We start from the raw sequence: 22,477 nt of genomic DNA, 5'->3' as shown, positions 1-22,477 counted from the left end.
CAGAGCTGGGGGTGGGGGGGGGCGGGAGGCCCGGGGTGAGTGGGGTGAGAGGGGAGCCTCGAGTCCACACTCTGCTTTGTGGGGTGTTCGGGATGGGGAAGGTGCCGGTCTTTCTCCTGCCTCGCACCAGCGGCGGGGCCGCCTCCCCTCCACGCGCGCTGCGGCTTCCCGGGGGCCCGCGGCTGCCAGGCCCAGGCGAGCAGCGGCGGGCGTCCAGCGCGGCCGTCCGGGACGCCGCAGCCTGCGGAGCTCCGCGCCCGGGTCCGGCGGGTCAGGGGCTGCGAGGGGTCCGGATGCTCCCACCGCGGCGTCGCGGCCGCGGCATTTCGGGGGTCCCGAGTCCGGCGCGCAGAGGGCGCTCCCCGGGGCCGAGGGCGGCGTGTCCCCGGCGGCCGCCCGGCCCTGCCTCGGGGGCGCCGCCGCGCGCCCTCCCTTCCCCGCCCCGCCCCGCCTCAGCCCTCCGCGGGCTTTGTCCCCCCCTCCCACCCCCCTTCGCCCCGCACCCCCGCGGGCCCCTCCTCGTTCCCGCCCCCTCCGCTGGCCCCACTTCCTCGGCGGCGCGGGAGGCGGGAGCCGGGCCGCCCGGGCACGGAAGGGTTAAGCCGAGCCTCTTCCCGGCGCGGAGGGATCCGGCGGCGAGCGGAGCGCGGTGCTGAGGCCGCCTCAGCGAAAAAAATGTCCGCCTGAGGGAGACCCACAAGTTCTATTCGGGGGGACCGCCAGCCCGCCCCGGGAGGAAGGGGCGGCCAGGCCCGAGCGCCGCCTCTGCCCGGCCCGGACCCGACAGCTCGCGCGGGGGGCCCGAGCGAGCCGAGCCGCCGGGCGGTGCCAGGGGGGGGGGGCGGCCCGAGCCCGCGCTCGCCGCCAAAGTGAACTTTAATCGGGGAGGTTTGGATGCGGAGACGGGGCGGCAGGTAACTGCGGGCGAGAGGGCGGGCGGGCGCGGGGCGGCGTGGCGGGGCTTGCGGGGCGCCACCTCCCCCAACTCCGCGCTCCTTTGTACGGCGCCGAGCCCCGGGATTCCCCCCCGGCTCCAAGTTGGGGAGAGGCGCGGGGCGGCGGCGGCGCGGGGCGCGGGGCGCGGGGCGCGGGCGGCCAGGCCCGCGGACTGCGCTCGGCCTGCGCGTCCCGCTCAGCGGCGGCGGCGGCGCTCGGCCCGGCGCGGCGCCCGGGCGGCGGCGCTCCGGGGCGCGCGGGAAGAGCGGGCGGCTCCGGCCGGGCCGCGGCGGAACCCGCCTCATTGTTCGGCGGGGCCGTGGGGAGGGGTTGGGGGGGGAGAAGCGGGCGGCCCGAGTGGGAGGAGGCCGGACTGGGGGTGTTGTGTGTGGGGCGTGTGGGGAAGGGGGCTCGCCGGGCCGGGAGCCACACGAGTTACCGACGTCTCTGGCTTCTGTTTGGTTTTTTATTTTTATATATATTTTTAATTTTTCCCTCCCCCTTCCACGTCCTTTGGGGAGGGGGGCGCTTCTCGGCCCCCCTCCCCAACTCCCCCTTCCCGGGGCCCGCGGGGGACGTCCGGGTGGCGGCGGCGGCGGCGGCGGCGGGCGGCGCGGTCCCTGCAACTTGTCAGTTCTATTGTTGCCGAGCGAGTGAGTGAGTCACTTCGTCCCTTCCCATCCCAGCCTTTCCCCCCCCCACCCCCCGGGCCGCCCGCCGGACGCCGCGGGGTCGCCCCCCTCCTCTTCCAGAGAGACCCCCCCCATCACCCCTCCTCCTCCTCCTCCCCCCCATCACTCCCCGCCGCTCCCCCGCCACCCCGGCCGGGCTCCGCGCGCCCCTCTCCGCGCCGGCCGTGCGCGGGGCCCGCCGGGGAGGGGGGGCAGGGCCGCCGGGCCGGGAAACTTGTGCGCCCGGCGGCGAGTAGTTGCGGGAGCCGCTGCGGCGGGAGCGTTCCCGGGCCGCGCCGACGAACGGGTGGATTCGCGCACCTCCCGGTGCTCGGAGCTCGGTGCTTGGAGCTGAGCCTCCCGCCGCCGTGGGAAAGAGTGTGTGTGTGTGTGTGTGTGGAGTGGGGGGTATTGGGAAGGGGGGGGTGTGCGATCGCTAGCCAGCCGCTGCCCCTCCAAGCCGCTCTCCATCCCCCAGGCACGCTCGGGGCCTCGGTGGACCTCCCCCCCCGCCCCCCAGCTCAGCCCCGGCTCTCCCCTCTCTGTGTTTTAGGATCTGCTAGAAGTGGCCCAAGATGAATCCCCAGCAGCAGCGCATGGCCGCTATAGGGACCGACAAGGAACTGAGCGATTTGCTGGACTTCAGTGCGGTAGGGACGCTTTTTCCACAGCATCTTGGGGGTTCTACGGAGGATTTCTTTTTTCCTTTTCTTCTTCTTTTTAACGTCGATGGCTATCAAGGAGGAGAGAGGGTTGGGGAGCCACGGAGAGAACCGGCAGTGTAAACTCCGGTCTGCTTTGAGCAGTATCTCAGGCAGGGCTGGAGTCCAGCTCTTTCCACCCCCCCCCCCCAAGTTGGACACCTGAACTTTGATGTAATGTCTAGACTTGCACATTTCAAACTTTAATGCCAGAGGGGTCATTGCATTTAACTATTTAAAAGAAGAACAATGTACTTGTGCGCTTTGGTGGAGTCACATTCTAAACCGGCATGATTAAGGAAGGGTATTTAGATTTGACACGAAAGAAAATTGTTCTTTTCTTCTACGCATCTCACCGTTTCCCTCCCCCAAGAACTCACACGGTTTATGGTACCTGAGAGATGTCAGTTAGGAGAAAGTGAATCCAGAGCTAGAGTTCCCAGCCTTTTAAGCTAAGTACTTTAAAGATACATATGCTGTGTGTGTGTGTGTATGTGTACTCTATGTGTAAACATGAGAAATGACTACAAGGTGGAATCACAGGATCAGCTTGGCCTTGCCCTCCTTCCTTTGGAATGGGGCAGAATTCCATTATTAATTGCTGTTAGAAGGCCAGACCCATCCTTGCTTTATAGAGCTCTTATAATTCTTACTTTATATACCAATTTGGTTGGAGTTGAATCTGATTGTAACTATTAAATATTAATGAGATTCACTTCAAAAGTGAACATCAGTGGACAAAAATGTATCTTTTAAAAATTAATTGTCCTGTTATCTTTCATGCAAGTGACTGTTTTGGAACACAATGTAACCTGTTTTCCAAGTAGGGTTAGGAAATAGTATCATACAGTGTTGCCATTCTAGGTCCCAACCTATCTCTGATTTTTTAAATTTAAATTTCCTTATGAAATACAGTATCTGGTGACAGTTGGTGGATTTTTGTTTAGAAGATTCTAGAGGAATTTCAGAATTGACAGCTACCTGTGGGTTATTTTGCAGATGTTTTCTCCACCTGTTAATAGTGGGAAAACCAGACCAACAACACTGGGGAGCAGCCAGTTCAGTGGATCAGGTAAGACACTGCTTAAATCCAGAAACTTGCATTTTGGTGCTTGATACATTTTATTAGTAGAGAATAAATCATTTAGGTAATAATCATGCTTTTTTGTTGTATCAGATTAAAACTATAAACAGAAAGCCTTCAAATTCAGGCAATTTGTACCAAAGATTCATTGTTCTAAGAATTTCAACATGGATTTAACATTGCTCTCTTTGAATTTTTAAATGGTAAAATACCTTGGGCACAAGGGTCTCTATGTTTAGAAGTGTGCCAGAAGAAAATGCTTTGTGGTCTGTGAGTGGTTTGCCTGTCTTTTCTTTTTTCTTTAATGTTTATTTAAGTGTATAGTTACATTTTGTTAAATATTTTTAGATTATTGGCATTATTAAGGTCTGGGTTCTGACAAAATGCCTAAAATCGTCTTGTTGGCTATGTGTATGTAGTAGGTGGAACGGAAGCAAGCATTATCAAGCAGTAACTAGGAAGGTACAAAGTGGCCCCTCCTTTGGACATCTGTAGGAAATGAAGAATTTCATGATATAATTTAAAATGTTAATAGATTAAATGTTCCAAATGAGTAGAAACTTACATTTATTTTAAATGACATCTACCAGATTACTGAATTCTGTCCTGAATTTGGATTTTGTTAGGATCATGTTTTTAGATTCCTATTCCTATACCAGTACAGTAAGCTTGAAGTTTACTTTTGGTGTAACTTACCTGTTCTGTTACTAAGCATTGAGCTCATTTTCTAACTCTTTTTAAACTTATAATTTAAAAAGGTCCATTCTCGTGTACGAAAGCTGTAATTTTGTTTGGTTTAAATGTATTCTTTAGTGCTGAAAGAGATGGGGGCTGGTTGGGGGGCATGAATGCCATGACAGCGTCCTCTTCCGAAAGCCAGCTGTCAAATTTTCGGCTGAATTTAATTCCTCTTTGACCATTGCTTTTTATTTACTCTAGTAAGCTACTATGAAAATAGAACATTGGGAAATAAGGTTAATTCCATATCAATTTAAACCTTTTATTCCACTTCATGTTTAAAAAGTATTTTTATTTAAGAATCATACAGTACTAAAACTTATTTTAAATTATGGAATTGCAGCTTGTGGGGAAAATATAGCATGTCATTTAACCTCTCAAGGAAATAAAAGCATTTTTGGATTGTACATGGCCCAAAAGGCTAGTATTAGCTTTGACCAGAACGATAAGAAATGCCAGTCAAACCCTAACTCTTCTTCCTCTTTGCTGGTTATCACTGGGGAATTGTTCCTTTTGGAGAAAAGAGAAGAAAATTGTTAATATAGAGGGTGGCTGTGTTTCTTTCTTTACTAGTATTTTGAGTACATCTCATTTTTTGCAACTAAGGATGAATTCTCAGGAACTTTCACATTTACTTTGTGTAGTACACATATATATTTCTTTAGGTGTGTGCTAATAGCACTGTTTCCTGTTGGTCTTTCCAATTTAAGTTGTGGAAAATACACGTAACTGGCTATTGATTGATAGCAAGGACATAGACGTTAGAAACCATTTATTCTAAGAGTACTTCACCTTTTAAAATTTCAAGTGATTTATCATATGAAAAGATCTGTGAAATACAGAAGTGTATGTTTAAGCTATACCAGCACAGCATGGGACTTGTTAGCTTCTTAGACTGTGCTGTACAAGGAGAAAACATATTTTTCTGTGCTGTGAAAGTGGGCATATGTGATTTTTCTTGGAGCAGGAAGTTTTTAGTTTTAGTTGGATTTGTTATTTATCTGTTGAAATTTGGAATTTAAAAACCTATATTCAGTGGAATTTACTGTGTGGTTTGTTTTGAATCCCAGAAAAAAATTATAATATAAAAGCCATGACTTCCAATAATTAGCTAGAAGATTTAGATTTTGAGAAAAGGAAATGTGATTATTCTGTATTAAAATATACTGGCTGATGTCACTTCCCTTTAGCCTTTTCTTAAAGGGAATGTTAAAATAATTGGCGTAATAATATTTATATATTCAATGTACTTTATTGACATTTGAATAATCAGCTCTGATTTCAAAGGATATTATATAATAACATCCTCGTGCCTGTTTATTTGCAGTATATAAGGAGCTAAAGATCTTATTTTCCTTTTGAATTGCTGCTTGTAAAGATTAGAGGTTTTTGTCTTCAGAGTAACATTTGTAAAACCTCATACCTTTTGCTGCTTGCAAGCTGTAGTTTATAATTGTGCCGTATCATTTCCTTTTCAATGTCTTTTTAGACTAGAGGATGAATTAACCGTAGAGTGAATTGTATTTGAAATGCAATTCAAATTATATATAAATAGTATAGATGCAATGCTTTTAGCTATTTTTTGAGGAGGGCTGAAAACAGACAATATATGCTATAGTATGTAATTTTTTTTGTTTCTGAAGCAAAACAACTTGCTTGGTAGCCTGATACTTCACCATAAGTCACTATGGAAAAGATGAGTGTGTATTTACTATTATTTGTCTTGAGAAGTCTGTTATGCTATGTCTTCATCAAGGTGTTAATTGCTTTGCATGAGAGTTAGGCTGTGTATTTTGCGCACTTGGTGTGGTTGGTAGGTAGGCCTTGTGAGGTGTTTGTATAGTGACCTTGAGAGATGTGTTCCTGAGAGTGGTTATAAAGGTGAGATCCTCTATTGGGCAACGTATAGAAAGAAGACATGTAAAGATTGACAAAATATAAGTGATTTAGGTGTTTAAATCCCTATTCCCTAGTTTTAGGGTTTGAGTATGGCAGATCTCAGTTGTGATTTTGTGTTTAAATTTTAGTAGATTAAGTATTTGTATGATGTTTGAAATTTTCCTTTGTTAGTTTTTGTCCCAAGTACTAAAAGATATTACAAGGGAGTGCTATATTGTTTTGAAAGCCATCTGTATCTGCCGAATGTGTCTGCCTAGTGTTTTTATCTGGAAAGTTATTTTAATTAAGAGGTAAAGTTTAACTTTAACTTCTTCAAGTCTGACTTTTGTGTAACCCTTGAGATTTATTCTTGCTTAAGATTTTTGTAAGTAACTTTAAGATAGCTTTTCTAGCAACTTTAGGAGTACAGTGGATTGGGTATTAGAAGGCATTCTTATAATCCCAGTACTTGAGAGGCAGAGGTAGGGGGATTGAGTGATTGCAACCAACCTGGGCTCCATAGCTACACCCTTCCTCCCCCAAATAAATATTTAACTAAATAAATAAAAATCAAAAAAAGGGTTACAGTTTATCATTCTTCAGTTATTGTTCATTTGAAGTGGACATTTTTTCACATGAACAAGAAAGCTTTTTGAAAACATTGAGATAAGGCCAGAAAGTAAAATTTTATTAAACAATTCCTCAGAAGGTTTTCTTTTTCTTTGCCAGTAATGGGGCTTGGACTCGACCTGAGCACTGTCCCTGGCTTCTTTTTGCTCAAGGCTAGCACTCAGCCACTTAAGCCACAGCTCCACTGCAGCTTTTTCTGTTTTATGTGGTGCTGAGGAATTGAACCCACAGCTTTGTGCATGCTAGGCAAGCACTTTACCACTAAGCTACAGTCCCAGACCCAGTTTTCTTATTTTTAAGTTAAACGTTTTGAGATAGTTGTAGATTCATATGCATTATAAGAAATAGTACACAGATCCTGTGTACTCTTGGAGTACTAACGTTTTGTTAAACTGTAGTACACTATTACAAATAGGTCATTGATGGTGATACAGTCAACATACCAAAGCTGCTCTGTTACCATGATGATTCTCTTTTATAATTGCATCCACTTTTCAAGTAATTTAAAAAAATGAAGGTAAGATTATTAAATGCCTACTTTGTTGTTGTGGTAAGACTGTACTTAAGATGTACTTATGCCATTAAATATGGTTAAATGTCTACTCATCCCATTAAATATTTTAAATTACTATAGCATAGTTTTTGAACATTTCAAGAAAAAAAATCAAGAAAGAGGAAAATAGCATTTTGTCAATATGCTTGAACCTAAACTATAGTAGAAACAGGAGTGGTGATTTTAAATAGAAGGCAGACTATGTTTGGCCTGGTCCTTAGAGTAATTTATGGTTGTGAGTGGGGTGTGGATCACATCATTTACTAGTTGGTGTTGAAATTTATAGCTAATTTTTAGTACTCTATACCTGTTAAAAGTAAACCGTGTTTGACATTTGCTTTGGATAAGTTATACTGATGAATGATAATAACTACAGAGTCATCAGGCATATGGAAAAAATATGGTAATTTAGGCTAAATATGGACTGTCATCAATTAAGATAAAAAGTTTTGTGTAAAGGGATCGTTTAGTAAAAAAACTTACATGTGAAAATACAAACTTAGACCTGATGCCTGAGGCTCACACCTATAATCATAGCTCTTCAGGAGTCTGAAGTCTGAGGATCTCAGTTTGGAGCCAGGCTGAGCAGACAAATTCTCAAGACTTAAGTCTCTAATTAACCAGCAAAGGCCTGAAGTGGAGATGTGGCCCAATACCAGTCATGAGTGGAAAAACCAAGAGGTGCTATGTTCAGATTCTAGTACCTGTATACACTCATGGACACACACACACATACATACACACTGGGCACCAGTGGCTCACACCTGCAATCCTAGCTACTAAGGGGGTGAGATCTGAGGATTACAGTTACAAGCCAGCTTGGGCAGGAAAGTCAATGAGACTCTTAGCTCCAATTAACCATTAAAAAACTGGAAGTGGTGCTGTGACTCAAAGTGGTAGAGTGCTAGCCTTCAGCAAAAAGAGCTCAGGGACAGCACTCAGGCCCTGAGTTCAAGCCTTACGACCCACAACAAAAATTACAGATATAGTTAAGCATACCTAAAATGAATTATTTCTTGTCTGTTTCCATTAGTAACATGAATACAGATTGAAGTTTTTGTTTTAAATTACCTCTTGGTATATTATCTATGAATATTAAAATGGTTCTCTTAGAATAGGAAGATATAGATGAAGATAATACAACCTTGGCTATAAACACAATTGTTTTTACATTTTAGAATTAATAGGACTGTATAATCAGATAGTCTTTCTGTCTTTAAACATTGGTCATTGTGCTTCCATTGTCACTACCTGCTGAATATTGTTTAAGACTTGAGTAACTGCTAGGATCTGTGAAAGGAAAAAAAGCTACATCTAGACAGTGTATTAGATTATTTTATTAAATCATTTAAAATAAGATTGCTTTTGGGTGTCACTTGAATATGTACTTATGAACAGGAATGTTAACATTGCAAATATTATTGTTTATATTTAGGGAATAAAATATACAGACAAGTACTTCAGTGTATCTGTTCAAAAGACTAGTGAATGGAACACTGCTTTGCTAAATAGTTCAACCATGAGCAGTCTTTTTTTTTTTGGCCGGTTGTGGGGCTTGAACTCAGTGTGTTGTCCCTGAGCCCCTGTGTGCTCAAGGCTAGCTCTCTACCAGTTGAACCAGAGCACCACTTCCGGTTTTTGAGTGGTTAATTGGAGTGAAAAGTCTCTTGGACTTTTCCTGCCTGGGCTGGCTTCCAACTGTAATCCTCAGATCTCAGCCTCCTGAGTAGCTAGGATTATAGACGTGAGCAACCAGTGCATGGAAGCGATCTTATTTTTTGCACCACATATTTATTAGAGTCTACTTTGTATACCTTCCTTGTATAGTGTAGCTTTTAGGAAGATGAGAAATAGAGAAAACCATAGACTAGAAATGGAGACATTTCATTATTTGGAGGTAAAAATAAAATACAAAATTGTGCGGTAAGCTTCTATATCAGAACATAACAACTGTACGTTAATGTAATAGAGTTCATAATAAGGGCTTGTTGTTGAGTGGAGGAAATTGCTTAAGAAATACTCAAAAGGTTTGAGTTTAAAAGTTGATTTGTGAGGGAAATATGAAAAGTGAATTAGGGAGACTTTCCTACCAGCATGAGAAGATATCTGGAAATTGGAGTTTGGTATGATCCAAGGGTGTATATAGTTTTAGTGAAAGAGAAGCTTGTTTTCATTGATTACTAATCCTAAATTTTTTATACTATTATCTGGAGTCAGACTGCATAGAATCACATGTAGATATTACCACTTAATTACAGGGTGATCATGGCTAACTCATTAACCTTCCTGTGCTTCTGTTTCTTACTGTGTTTAGTAGTACTAATAATACAACTATTTTCATAAGGTTGTTAGGAGGGTTAAATAAGTGAATAAATATAAACTCTGAGAAAAGTACCTACTCTGAGAACAGCAAGGAATTGTAAGCAGGGTGGCACTAGAGGAAGGAAATTATTTATTTGCCTGTTGTGCTAAATTAATTAAGAGTGTAAGGTTTGGATTTGGTGTTAGTTTGGGAAGTGGAAAGAAAAATACCAGGAGTAAAGGTTTGACACAATTAGAAGCACCAGAATTCTGTAGGTAAGAGAAATGTTCTGGAAGTAGTGGTGATGCTGATATACTGAGTACTTTAAATTTGATACAATCCAGTGAGTATAGGTCAGTGGTAGAACACTTACCTAGCATGTATGAGGCCTTGAGTTCAATCCCTAAACCAAAACCAAAAGCACACAAAGAGAAGAAAATTCACATTGGTACTATTCTTGCTAATTTGGAAATTTATGAGGGAAGAATGTTGGGAGATGAGTTAAAGATACTGATTTAACAAAACAAACCCACTGTCTATTAAATTAGTGCATAGTTTCATTGAAAACAAAGTTACAGAATAGAAAAAACAAGGGGGGGGGAAACCTTATTTTACTATCCAGAGATAATCATTGTTTTGATTCCTTTTAGTCTTTTTTCCCACTGGTATTGTTTGCAAAGTTGAGAGCTTAATGATAGTATCAGTTCATGTCCTGCTTTTTTATCTCATTTAATATTCTATGATGAACATTTCCTATGTTATTTAAGTTTCTTTGTAAACTCAGTTTAAAACTGAATAGAATTGCTATTAACAACCTACCTCAATTCTCTTACAGCTTGAAGGTAAGGGATTTTATTAGTTTTCCTTTTGATATTCTAAATAGTGTGATAGTGAACACCTTTTTGTACATGGGTATATATTTACTCACATTTAGATTTCTTTTGGATGGGATATGGAAAATTTATTTTTGTGTCTACAAGTTATAATTAAAGCTAAGTGAGTAAATGAATTCCTTAGGGAAATGAGCACAGAGTAAGATAAATGTGCAGGCCAAGAATTGATGACAGTGGCATTAAATATATGAAATTAGTGGCTTTGGCTGATTATTGTAAAAATATAAAATTTTATTAACATTTGACGGGAGTAGATGGCGACATTTGCTGTACATCTGTATTTGTACAAATGGATTGTGCAGGACTGGAGGGAATTCCTGTCATTCCTGACCTGTGGTTATTGAAATGGAGAAGAATCTAATTGTAGTCTTGTCAGTGAGAGTGTGCTTCAGTTCCTGACTTTATGAGAGTCAGTGTGATTTAGTGGGAAAAGTTGCCCTTCAGAGCCAGCTCAGACAACTGGTTGGGAACAGTAACTTTGCAACTAACATTGTTGTCCTTGTTAACTCCTTAAAGTCATTTGACTCATACTTTTCTTACTTGTGAAAAGTAGGCATTATTACCTACAATTAGAGAGTTTGTGAGAAACAAAGTTATCTGTTTGTAGATTGCTTGCCACACAGCTATTTATTTACCATTACTGTTGTGGCATCTTCTTGATATTTATAACAATAATAATAGCGACCAGTATTATAGTGTATATAATATATATATAAGTAATACAGCCAGTGTTTATTGAATTCCTCTTATATGCTAGGCATTGTGCTAAGCAATTTACAGATGTTACTTCATTTCATATTGGGTAAGATGAATGCTCGTCTGTGGTGCTGGAGGCAAGGAAATGCCTTTCTGAGGTAACAATGCCAAAGGTGCTTTTTGGTGCTGTAAATTGACATGCATTCTTCCAAGCCTAAAAAGTAACAAAGCATAAAGGAGTTTAGAAACTTTTTCTCACTGTTTTTCTCATTTGAGTGTTTTCTTCTTATTTTTTAATTTTTATTTTTTAGAGAAGGTGTGGCAAGCAGTATGGTGACCAGAAAGTGCATACCTTTGAACACCATTTTCTATGCTTAGATATCTCTGCTACTTAGGTGGTGGTAGAGTGTTTTCTCTAGGCTCTCTGTACCTACTTGAAATTTCTGGAATGAGGTGTAACCTAAATAAGAAGCAAATTAAAAGTTATGTGACCTGAGAGGGCAGACTAGCTGTGAGACAGGTTGGAGAGGATGTAATCTCTCTAGAGTAGTTTCTCTACTTTCCTTCTCTTAGAGTAGAAGGAACATAAAATTCCTGAGGTAGCCTGAAGCAACACACTGTAAGTGAGCAAAGGAGATCTTATCTTAAAAATCCATATGCATTTTACTTTCTACTTGCATAAACATAGTTGTAAAATGTTTTCATTAATCACTGAATAAAATTAAAGTTGTAATGATGGTTCATACATAGCTTATGGTATTATCTTTTTGCTGTTTTACTTTGCATTTTGGGGGACAGATTTAGGCCTATAATATCCATGACGGGAAGAGAGCTCTATAGCATATTCTTTAGCTGCCTGTTCCTGGGCCTTTTCTTACCTGTTAGTGTGTGTGTGGGGTGGGGGAGGGGGTTTGGGGTAGGGTGGGGTAAGTGGTTTTGTTAGAGAGGAAACTTACTTCCACAAAATATACATGTATTAGTAGTATCGTCATCACTTGAAATTATTTTGTTTCCAGCCATATTTTCTGTGATTTTTAAAAAATGTACCCCAGCATAGAAATAAAATAGAGAATGTGTATTTTATTTCTTTTTAAAAGAGCACTTGTTTTGTTCTATGTTAATATGTACTCTTAGGTATTCCAGTTAAATATACACTTCCATAAAGACAATAATGAGTCATATAAGCTACGATAAGCTGTGTGGAAACTTACTTAAAGATCACACAGGAAAAAAAAGATTAAAGATTGGCTGCTAACTTTTGCATTTGATGGTGAATTAAGGATGAAATATTCCTTTTTTTTTTTTTTTTTTTTTTCCAATCCTGGGGCTTGAACTCAGGGCCTGAGCCCTGTCCCTGGCTTCTTTTCTGCTCAAGGCTAACACTCTGCCACTTGAACCACAGCGCCACTTCTGGCCTTTATATATATGTGGTGCTGAGGAATTGAACCCAGGGCTTCATGTATATGAGGCAAGCACTCTTGCCACTAGGTTATATTCCCAGCCCAGGATGAAATATTCAAACTAACATAATGAAACAAATTGGGGTAAGGCAGGGACAGAACACTACCTTTAAAAAGGTCTACCTTTAAAAAAGCCACTACCATACATTTTTATATTTTTGTTTATTAAAATTGGGGCACACAATTATAATTCCACTACTTGAGAGACTGAGACTAGAGGATCATGAAGCCCACCTGAGCTACATAATTTAGGAAATTACTCTATTTTGTGGAGAAATTAGCTGTCTCATCTTTTGAACCACTTGTCAGTTTAAGCAGTTATAGAAATATTCAATACTATCAGGAGAGTAGAATTTATTTTGATCTGTTCACATATATATGCTTATATGTGTGTGTGTGTGTATGTACATATGTGTATTTGTATATATATTCAGCATTTGAGCATTAGATGATATCTTTTAAAAGGAAACCTGAACCTTGACAATATCCTTCTTGAGTTTTGACTTTGCCTGGGACCAAATAGGAAAATTCTGCTAAGCTCCAGTCAGTTTCATAAAGAGAATGAAGAGCTGAAGTAGGACATAGACAAAGCACTCTTTGGTAAATTTTATTTCATTTTACTAATTTTCATATTTGTAGCATTATTTAAAAAATATATGCATCTTAAGAACAAATTGAGGGATGACATTGTTTAAAAAGAAATGTATTCTTTATCTGACTTAAAATTGTAACTTCTCTGTACATCACTTTTGTAATAACAATAAAAAATTCATTAAAAACCTCCCCAACAGGGGCTGGGAATATGGCCTAGTGGCAAGAGTGCTTGCCTCTTATACAAAAAGCCCTGGGTTCGATTTCCCAGCACCACATATACAGAAAATGGCCAGAAGTGGCGCTGTGACTCAAGTGGCAGAGTGCTAGCCTTGAGCAAAAAGAAGCCAGGGACAGTGCTCCAGCCTAGAGCCCAAGGCCCAGGACTGGCCAGAAACAAAACAAAACAAAACAAAACAAAACTTCCCCAACAAATTGTGATTCTAATGAGGTAATTTTTCACCAGGAGCCTGCCACTGGGTTAGGACTAACTACCACCACTTAACACAAACTATGAAAATAGTAGTGAAATGTAACATACACTAGCACTAGTCATTTGTAGTCTGCTAAGAGACAGACCAGTAGACTTTTCTGTTTGCTTTGCGGGCTTGTTCCTTGTAGTATTCTCAGTGTTATTGTCCCAAGAACCTTGATACAGTGCTGAATAATTAAATCTACTTAAGGTTAATAACTGTTGTAGGAACACAAAGCAGACCATACAGCCAAGGGTCTATCTTGCCTTTGTATTTATATAACCCCTTTGGTCAAGTGTGAGAGCAATGCTACAGTGAGCAGACTCCTTTGATTTAGACTCCAGAGACTTGCTCAACAAGTTGTAATAGTAATAGGACTTTGCCCAGGGACGGACTGGGGGAATGGGTGGAGTCTTATTGCTTTTTAAAAAATCAATAATTATAAAAGTGCTTTGTAAATACTTACTCATGCGATTTACTTCATAATTCTTGTAGGAAGTTGGTAACTGTTCATTTTACAGCGGAAGCAGAAATTGACAGTGATACACATTTCCCTGTGGTTTCTTACTGCCCCTCAGAAGTAGCAAACTGATCAGTGGTAGTTGCACCTGCACTGATACTAATCTACACTAGACTATGGTTTGTCTTGATGAAGAATTAAATATCTGTAAAACAATCTTTATGCTTATTATTGTAACAAAGAATCTTAAGTGGCATAATGTTGATATTCTCCAAAACAAAATATGTTGATTTATTTTTACTAAAAAGAAAATTGTATAATCAAAAGCCTCCCTAAAATAGTCACCAATTTTTATTTTTGTATTTCAAGATCTTACATATAAACAGCTACAAATTGAAATGTTTTTAGGAGAATGTAATTCTTTTTCTGTATGGTCTTACTGTTCAGCTGTTTTCAGATTTTGTCTTGGGAAGAAGATGAAATTGGATAGTCGTAAGGTATGGGAATATTCACCGCTATTATTTAGTTGAGGCCCTAAACAATAATGGCTGTGTTCCCACTGTAATAAGTTCCTAGTGCTTTCCTGAAGATGTGCCTTAAACAGTGATGATGAGCACAGGCTGTGGGTGAAGCATTGAAACTAAAGACATTGACAGGTTCTGATGAAGGTTCTTTTTTATTTTATTTTTTGCTAGTCCTGGGGCTTGAACTCAGGGACTGAGCACTGTCCTTGGTTTCTTTTTGCTCAAGGCTAGCACTCTAGAGCCACTTGAGCCACAGTGCCACTTCTGGTCTTTTCTATATCCGTGGTGCTGAGGGATCGAACCCAGGGCTTCATGTATGCAAGGCAAGCACTCTACCACTAGGCCATAGTCCCAGTCCTGATGAGGGTTCTTGAACTTAAGAACCTCAGAATTCTTTTTACCTTTTTTTTGGAGGTGGGGGGTGGTACCAGGGCTGGGACTTACAGCGCCTTGTGCTTTTGCTTAACTTTTCCATGCAAGGCTGGTGCTTAAGCCACAGCTCCACTTCCAGTGTTTTGGTGGTTAACTGGAGATTAATCGACTTTCCTGCCCAGGCTGGCCTTTAACAGAGTTCCTTAGATCTAAGTCTCTCTAGTAGCTAGAATTACAGATGTGAGATACCAGCACCTGGCTTTACCCTACCATACTTTAGAAACTGTCATAAAAATACATATATTAAAAAATACATATATATTAGATTATAAATTCCCTGAAAGCAGAAATGATGTTTTACACTTCTGTTTCTGCAAAATACTCTGCTTTGTGGTCAGTAAACACTTGATGACTCTTTGATTTAGGTTTGAGAATGGTAAGCTGTTAGAAGGAATGATTCCCTAACTTGTGCTTTTCTTCCATTGCACGACCTACATGGTGAGGCTGGAAAGGCCAAAGTAGAATTTATGTGGATAAGCCAGATGGAGACTGGAGGTATATGTCGTTCATTAGAACGTTCTGCCTGTCCTGTTAGTGCTTCTGCCAAGACCTTAGCCCATGCAGGACTCCACATACAAACATCAAAGATGAGCAGGAAGTGGCCAAGTGGTAAAGCCATTGAGGTTTTTATGTGAATACATCTGGTTCTACAGAACCACAGCCAGCTCTAGCTCTGAAAAGCAGAGAGAAGTGATACTTTCTTAGTGATTTTCCCACCCCACGGAGTTGTGGCATATCTGTAGGAGCGGTGGTGATGCTGGGCTTAATTGGGCAGTGGAATTCTGTTTTATGAAGGCTAGAAACCAGTAGATAGAATGGCCAGAACTTTGGAAGCTTTACTTTTTCTAAAACAATCTCCATTTTTGCTAGGTGTGGGCTTGGGCCTAGAAGGAGAGGTTTTATAATCTTGCATTGTAGTAGCTATGGGGGTATTCTGAAAAGCAGAAAAAGATAGTCTTGATTGATGGAGTTGCGTGTTATCCATCTGCCTAATTTGTGACAGGAAAGTAAACTTAAAGTTACTTTTGGTTTAGAGTTTAGGGCAAGAGATGCTTTTGTTCTTTGTAGAAAACATGCTGTCTTCATGTATATGTATATGTATATTTTCATTTTATTTTACTTTATTTTTTCAGTAGTGAGCATCGAGCTCAGGCACTCATGAATGCCAGGCAAGCACTCTACTACTGAGCTGTACTTGTAACCCACTCAGGTTAAACTGTAGATGTAGACATGGTATCTTTATGTATTTTTTTACCTATTTAGAACATTTTTTAAAATGAGAAATTAGGTTACTCAATCTGACATATTTACAAATGGAACTATAATGTATCCCACAAATGTATAATTTGGAAAACTTTGTTGGAGAAGCCCCAATTGAAGATTAAGGAGTTTTGTCAGGAGATTTTGGGCAATACCTCTTTATTATCCTCTATAACAAACTTCTCCACTAAAAGCCACTCACTGAGTTAAGGACATTTAATCTGAGATGTTAGCTGCCTGGCCACTGTTTTCTGTGACTCAGTTCTTACATAGTTATACACAGATACACATAGAATGTGATTTTTAAATTTCAAACAATAGCTTTCATTGCTCGTAAAACCTACAGTCTTCAGAGATACCACCTTGACTTTTAGTTTTCTGAATCCCCATTTGCTTCCTGTGAAAGGAGCAGGTTTACATTTATTCAGTGATTCTCAGATGAGATAATTGGTATTTTTATTATATGAATGGAGGCATTGTACTTTTGACTTTTATGAAACAAAGCTGTGTTTGTAAACACATTTCAAAAATATAAATGACACTTTTTGGTGAAGATGTTCACTGAATAGCAAGAAAGTTCAGAAAAGGGAGCTTTTGTTAACATTTAATAATAATCTAACTGTTTTCATTGACTATCTCATTGCTATTTAAAGAGTACCTGGTTTTTGGAAGCTCTATGTTGAAAGTAGCACTCAGACTGGGTTATAGTAGGAAAATATATTATGTATTATTCCTTTATGTGTTTGGAGCTCCTAAAATTCTTGTCTGTTTAGAAGAATGTGTCATATATGATGTATCCCAATGTCAGAACAGTCTTCAGAATCTCTTGTATTTGTTTTGTGTTTGATAAAAGATCAACAAGATATTGGACAGATAAAATAGATATATTTTAGTATGGCTCAACTGGTTTAACAAAAGTAAACAGTATAAAAACATTCAGGCAAAATCCAAAGTTAGCTTTTGGCCTTTTGAAGTTAAATGTTTGTTTTCTTACTTCCATAACTTTCTTTTTTAAAGGCTTTTATTGGCTTTTGATGATGTTCTCTCTTTAGGCACAAAAGTATTGTTTCCAGGGAAAGTACATTACACACACACACACACACACGCACACATTATATGTTTTTCACCAAACTATGTAACAAATGCCAAATTTTTAAGATAATTTTGCAAGTCTACACGTAAGTGAAGCTTTTATTTTTTTTAAAAAAGCTTTATTTTAAAGTTTAGCTTTCCAGCTGAGTACTGGTGGCTCATACCTGTAATCCTAACTACTCAGGAGGCTGAGATCTGAAGGTCACAGTTCAAAGCCAGCCGGTGCAGGAAAGTCTGTGAGACTCTTATTTCTAAGGACCAGGCACCGTGGCTCAAATTGGTAGAGTGCTAGCCTTGAGCCAGCTTTAGCACCTGAGGCCTGTGTTCAAGCTCTATGACTGACAGAAAAACCCAAAAAGCAAAAAAAGGTTTATCTTTACAATTGTGTTTGTGTATAGCTTCAACACTTAGACAATGATATTTTACTCTTCAATAAGGAAAACATGATTGACTCTGTCATGGACACATTCCTGGAATCACCATAGCCTTCTTGTCACGTTATTTATTTTAGAAAGTTTCATAAGGATATTAGGTCTCACAATAAGAAACCCTCCATATCTTAACTAGTAAATGGGAAGTTTGGCATTTTACCAACCTTCTTGGTATAAAGGGAAACAAAGGAAAATTGGAACAGCCTATTTTCTCTAGATGATGTTTTATAATAAAGCTACCATATGTCAAATTCCAGATCATCTGAATGTCTTTAGACACTCATTTGAAGATCAGGAAAAAGATAGTGACTTCTGGTTAGAGCCTAGATTTTGCAAATGTTACATCATTGAGTGTTTAGATTTTGTTGTTTTTCAAAACGGATCTAGGGCCTTACTCTGGCAAGAAATGATGAAACCATTTGAATTCCTTCCCTGCCTGTTTCTAAGTATTTCTTAGAGTAGATCTAGGATAACTTTTATGCTGAGAGTTGTTGAGCTGTATTACTAAGGTATAGTCCCTCTGAGCTTCTTTACTGAATGCCTTAAGTTTTTCTTTTCTGTTCAGACTGCTTCAAACTAAAAACACTTGCTAATTTTGTTTGAGCTGGGAATTAATTGGTTTACAACTCCTCCATTGCCACCCATGGTGGAGTTTCCCCAAAGCCTGTGTGATTTGCTCTTGGTGGCATACTCAAGGGGACTCCATATAGATTCTTCCTTTGTATAGCTACCTGTGCCAGATGACTGCCCTATGAATTCAGCTGCTGTCCCCTCACCTCAGTGACACTCTACCCTAGAGACAGCTCTAGCATAGATACATTTTCTGCATCGAGGTCTGCAGAGGTTCTTTATTCCAATCTGGAAAAGAAGTTGATGGTAGAACTTACATAGTTTGTTTCTCTTTTCCAGAGATAACAGCTTTATAGTGCTTTGTTTTCCTTGTCTGAAAGCAGGCATTTGATGCATGTTTTTCACTTTTCTAAATGCTTGAGAGGAAGTTAAATTTTGTCTTAATTACTATATCATGGCTGAAAACATAAATCATCTTTTATTTGCATTAGACAGGCATTGGGGCTAACAAGAAATGTATAATAAGAATAGAGGCAGTGTTAATGCTTCCAGGACAAGTGTCTGGTCAGGTAGTACTCTGCAGTGGAAGTGATGCTCGGGAGGTGTGTACACAGCACAAATGGTGGCATGCGTGGAAAGTTCTGAGGATGGAAGTGGGAGCATGTTAGTGTTGGGATAGGCGCAGTCTTAATGGAGGTGGTAATGTGAGGCAGAGTGGATCATCCAAGATGATGTCACGGTTTTTATTTCCTGTGATTTATTTATGACTTTAATGGGGGCTCAGTAAGACCCATTCATACCAATATTGTAAAGATTAAATGAGATGATGCATATGAAAAGGCTTCCTAAATGACAGTTTGAAGTATTGTTTATTGCTAGAGTCTATGCTCTGGATCGTGCAGAAAAGCCTGCATAATGTCTCCCTTATGTCATATGACCTGAAAACATTACTGTAACTCCAGAACACCAGGATTCATGTCTAGAAAGAGAGCTTTTCTTTCCTCTTTAGAAAACTTACTGTAGTTGGGTACTGGTGGCTCATGCCTGTAATCCTAGCTACTCAGGAGGCTGAGGTCTGAGGATCATGGTTCAAAGCTAGTTCAGGCAGGAAAGACTGTGAGACTCTTATCTCCAGTTAGCCACCAGAAAACAAGAGGTGGCACAGTGGCTCAAGTGGTAGAGCGCTAGCCTTGAGCTGAAGAGCTCAGAGACCTCCCAGGCCCAGACTTTAAGCCCCACAACTGACCAGAAAAAAAACAAAACAAAACAAAACAAGACCCCAACCAAACAAAAAAGACCCTTTCTTAGTTATGAGAGCTATTGAGCATACAGCAATCTTTCTTTAATATAATAGTCCTTAAAAATTCCCAAGTCAACAAAGTGCTGGTGGCTCATACCTGTCATACTAGCTACTCAACAGGCTGGAATCTGAGGATCGAGGTTCGAAGCCATTCTGGACAGAAAAGTCCCTGTGAGTCTCTTATCTCTAGTCAACAACTCAAAAACTAAGTGGTGCCGTGGCTCAAAGAGATCGAGTGCTAGCCTTGAGCACAAAGAGGCTCCAGGACAGCACCCAGGCCCTGAGTTCAATTCCCACAACTGACCAGGAAAAAAAAATCCCGGAGTCTAAAAAGATTGTGTAGTAGATAGTAGTGTGTGTGGGTATATGCGTGTGAGTGCATGTTTATGTGTGTGTGTGTGTGTGTGTGTGTGTGTGTGTGTGTGTGTGTACAGGAAGGTAAAGTCTGGCCTGGTTCAGTCACCTCAGAATAAAGCTGAGGATTAGAATTTGTGATTGGAATCAGCTCAGAAATGATAACTACAGAGAAACTTAATCACCTGTGAGAATTAGACCAAATATCAGATTAACTAATAAGTTCACAGATTTTCCTCCGTTATTTTCTGATTTTAGCCAGAGTTTTTATTTTAGTACAAGATACTCAATTTATTATTTCCAAAAAAAGGTCATTTTCATAGCACTCTTAAGGCTAAAACAGTAGTTAACTTAAGCAGTGTACTTGAAATCCTGCATTCCACTAAGTTATTTTAAATGTTTGCTTATGTTCTCTGCTGTTCACAGATACTTATCTCATTGGCCGTTGTGTTACTCTGTACCCTATATTTTAATAGAATTTGAACTTCTGAAAAATTTTTAATTTTACTTAGTAATTTATTCTAAGCACATAAAATGTAGTTCCATAGTCTTTTAGTGGTTTTATTGGATAGAATATTGGATAGAAATACTTGATTAATGTCACTCCATTCTTTTAGAAGTAGTGCCTACACAAAACCTTTTTTTTTTTTTCTCTAGTCCTGGGGCTTGAACTTAGCAACTGTTCTTTGAGCCTCCCTGTGCACAAGGCTAACTAACACTCTACCACTTGAGCCACAGGTCACTTCTGGCATTTTCTGAGTGGTTTGTTGGAGATAAAGAGTCTCACAGACTTTCTTTCCTCCTTGGGCTGGCTTAGAACTGCAATCCTCAGATCTCAGCCTCCTGAGTAGCTAGGATTACAGGCATGAACCACTGGTGCCTGGTTTCTCAAAAACTTAATAAACAGGTTAACATGTTCATTTTCATTCTCTTATGTATCCAACTTTATTATTAAAACCTTCTAGAATACATACTCTATAAGTGTTTATGTGTAAGCAATCTTAGAATCTTATAACCTAGCATCTAGCACATTTTCAAATCATAATTGTGGTTCATATTAAAAAATACTTGGGGAATAACTATGTAGTACTGTTCTCTTTGGGGTTTTGTGTCAGTAATATAAAATAGCTAGCTATCCATTTTGGTTCTAGCTGGGAACTAGTACCCACTAGTGAGTTGAGGACACATGTCAATGGCTTATCCCTAAGCTTGTGAACAAGCTATTTCGGAAATGCATCCATGTAGCTGGGGTTTATTTCTTTAAGATTTCACATAGAGAATGTGTTTGTGTGTACTAAGTGGTGATATGAAATGTGTTTCATGGTTGATTGTGGTGAAAAAAATTTTTAAAAAACCCCAAACTTTGAAAACCACACTTTCAGTAGTTGATTTTGGCTGCTTTTAAAATAGGGTTTTCTCTTTACTGCTTTGTAAGGTGTGAAAAAGGATTGAATTTACATGTCTGACGTATTTATGGGTGTGGCTGTTGACTGTGCTGCTTTGTCAGATGCTGCTCACTGTGGTTTTAAACCAGCCTGGATTTTTCTGTAATAGATGAATGGCTAATTACAACTCCACTTTTCTTCTTCCAGTCTTTAGTCTTTAGAGTCACTGTTTTTGTTGGATAGCTTCTTTTAAAGAAATAGCTTTATGGGGGGAGGGGCACAATTACCATTTCTAACCATATTAAGGAATGCATCCCAGAAACAAGCAAGTATTTAGAATATAATTAGGTAAACAGCAATAACTCAATTCAAACCATCACAGTTCAAATAGAAAATGCTTAGTTTTCTCATTAAAGAGAAAGAGTAGATTGTTACTTTATTTTTGGATTCAAATTTAGAACTTTTCATGTGTACATCTTTCATCTGGAACTCTACTAAATATTGGTACTTCTGATGACAATGGGAATAGTTTGACTGTCAGGAATTCCATGGGTATCCCTAACAAAATGGAAATTAACAGAGTTATGTATGAATCTAAATGACTTTACAAGAACCTCTGTATTGTTTGACAGTTTTTCATAGAATAAAATTCTCATAATTTATGCATGGGGAAAAGCCACTACTTTAGAACTTTTCTTAAAGGAAATTTTTTTTTTTTTTGGATGCAGAGATAATTTGCAATGGTGTGTCAAGGCCAGTTTACCCTCTATAGAGTCATTTTCTGAAACAAATGAAAATTAATTATAAAACGTAATTTAGCATTTAAATACTCTTTAGCATTTAACTTTGTAGGGGCTTAATATGGGTTTTAAAATGAGGTTTGTTACAGATTCTTAGCAGGTCATAGCTTTTACTTTCTTTCATCATACTTGATTTTTGGATTTTATTGTTATAGTTAATTTGAGGACCACTTGGCAGAAAGCACAGCTTACTTGGCTTGGAAATGTGGGCAGTATAAGTTGAACAGAGATAAAAAAAACAATTTTTTTTTTTTTAGGTCAGA

General features: G+C 40.1%; 1 protein-coding gene across 5 annotated transcripts in view; it reads left to right on the top strand.

The window, feature by feature from the left end:
• Nucleotides 1-618: 618 nt before the first annotated feature.
• Tcf12 (transcription factor 12) overlaps nt 619-22,477 on the top strand; it is a 252,997-nt gene continuing 231,138 nt past the window's right edge. For 2 of the 5 annotated variants that reach the window (XM_048332197.1, XM_048332195.1), the window contains exons 1-3: nt 619-914; nt 2,161-2,257; nt 3,308-3,380. In XM_048332197.1, coding sequence (XP_048188154.1) covers nt 2,183-2,257; nt 3,308-3,380 — 148 coding nt within the window. In that variant the 5' untranslated portion in view covers nt 619-914; nt 2,161-2,182. Of the gene's footprint in view, nt 915-2,160; nt 2,258-3,307; nt 3,381-22,477 lie in introns of those variants that run through there. The other 3 variants (XM_048332199.1, XM_048332198.1, XM_048332200.1) reach the window with 2 other exon arrangements.

The sequence above is a fragment of the Perognathus longimembris genome, chromosome 23 (assembly GCF_023159225.1).
Source record: "Perognathus longimembris pacificus isolate PPM17 chromosome 23, ASM2315922v1, whole genome shotgun sequence".
In the NCBI taxonomy this organism is placed as follows: Eukaryota; Metazoa; Chordata; class Mammalia; order Rodentia; family Heteromyidae; genus Perognathus; species Perognathus longimembris.
Note: the sequence above shows the minus strand (reverse complement) of the source record. Positions and strands in the feature narration are given on the sequence as shown.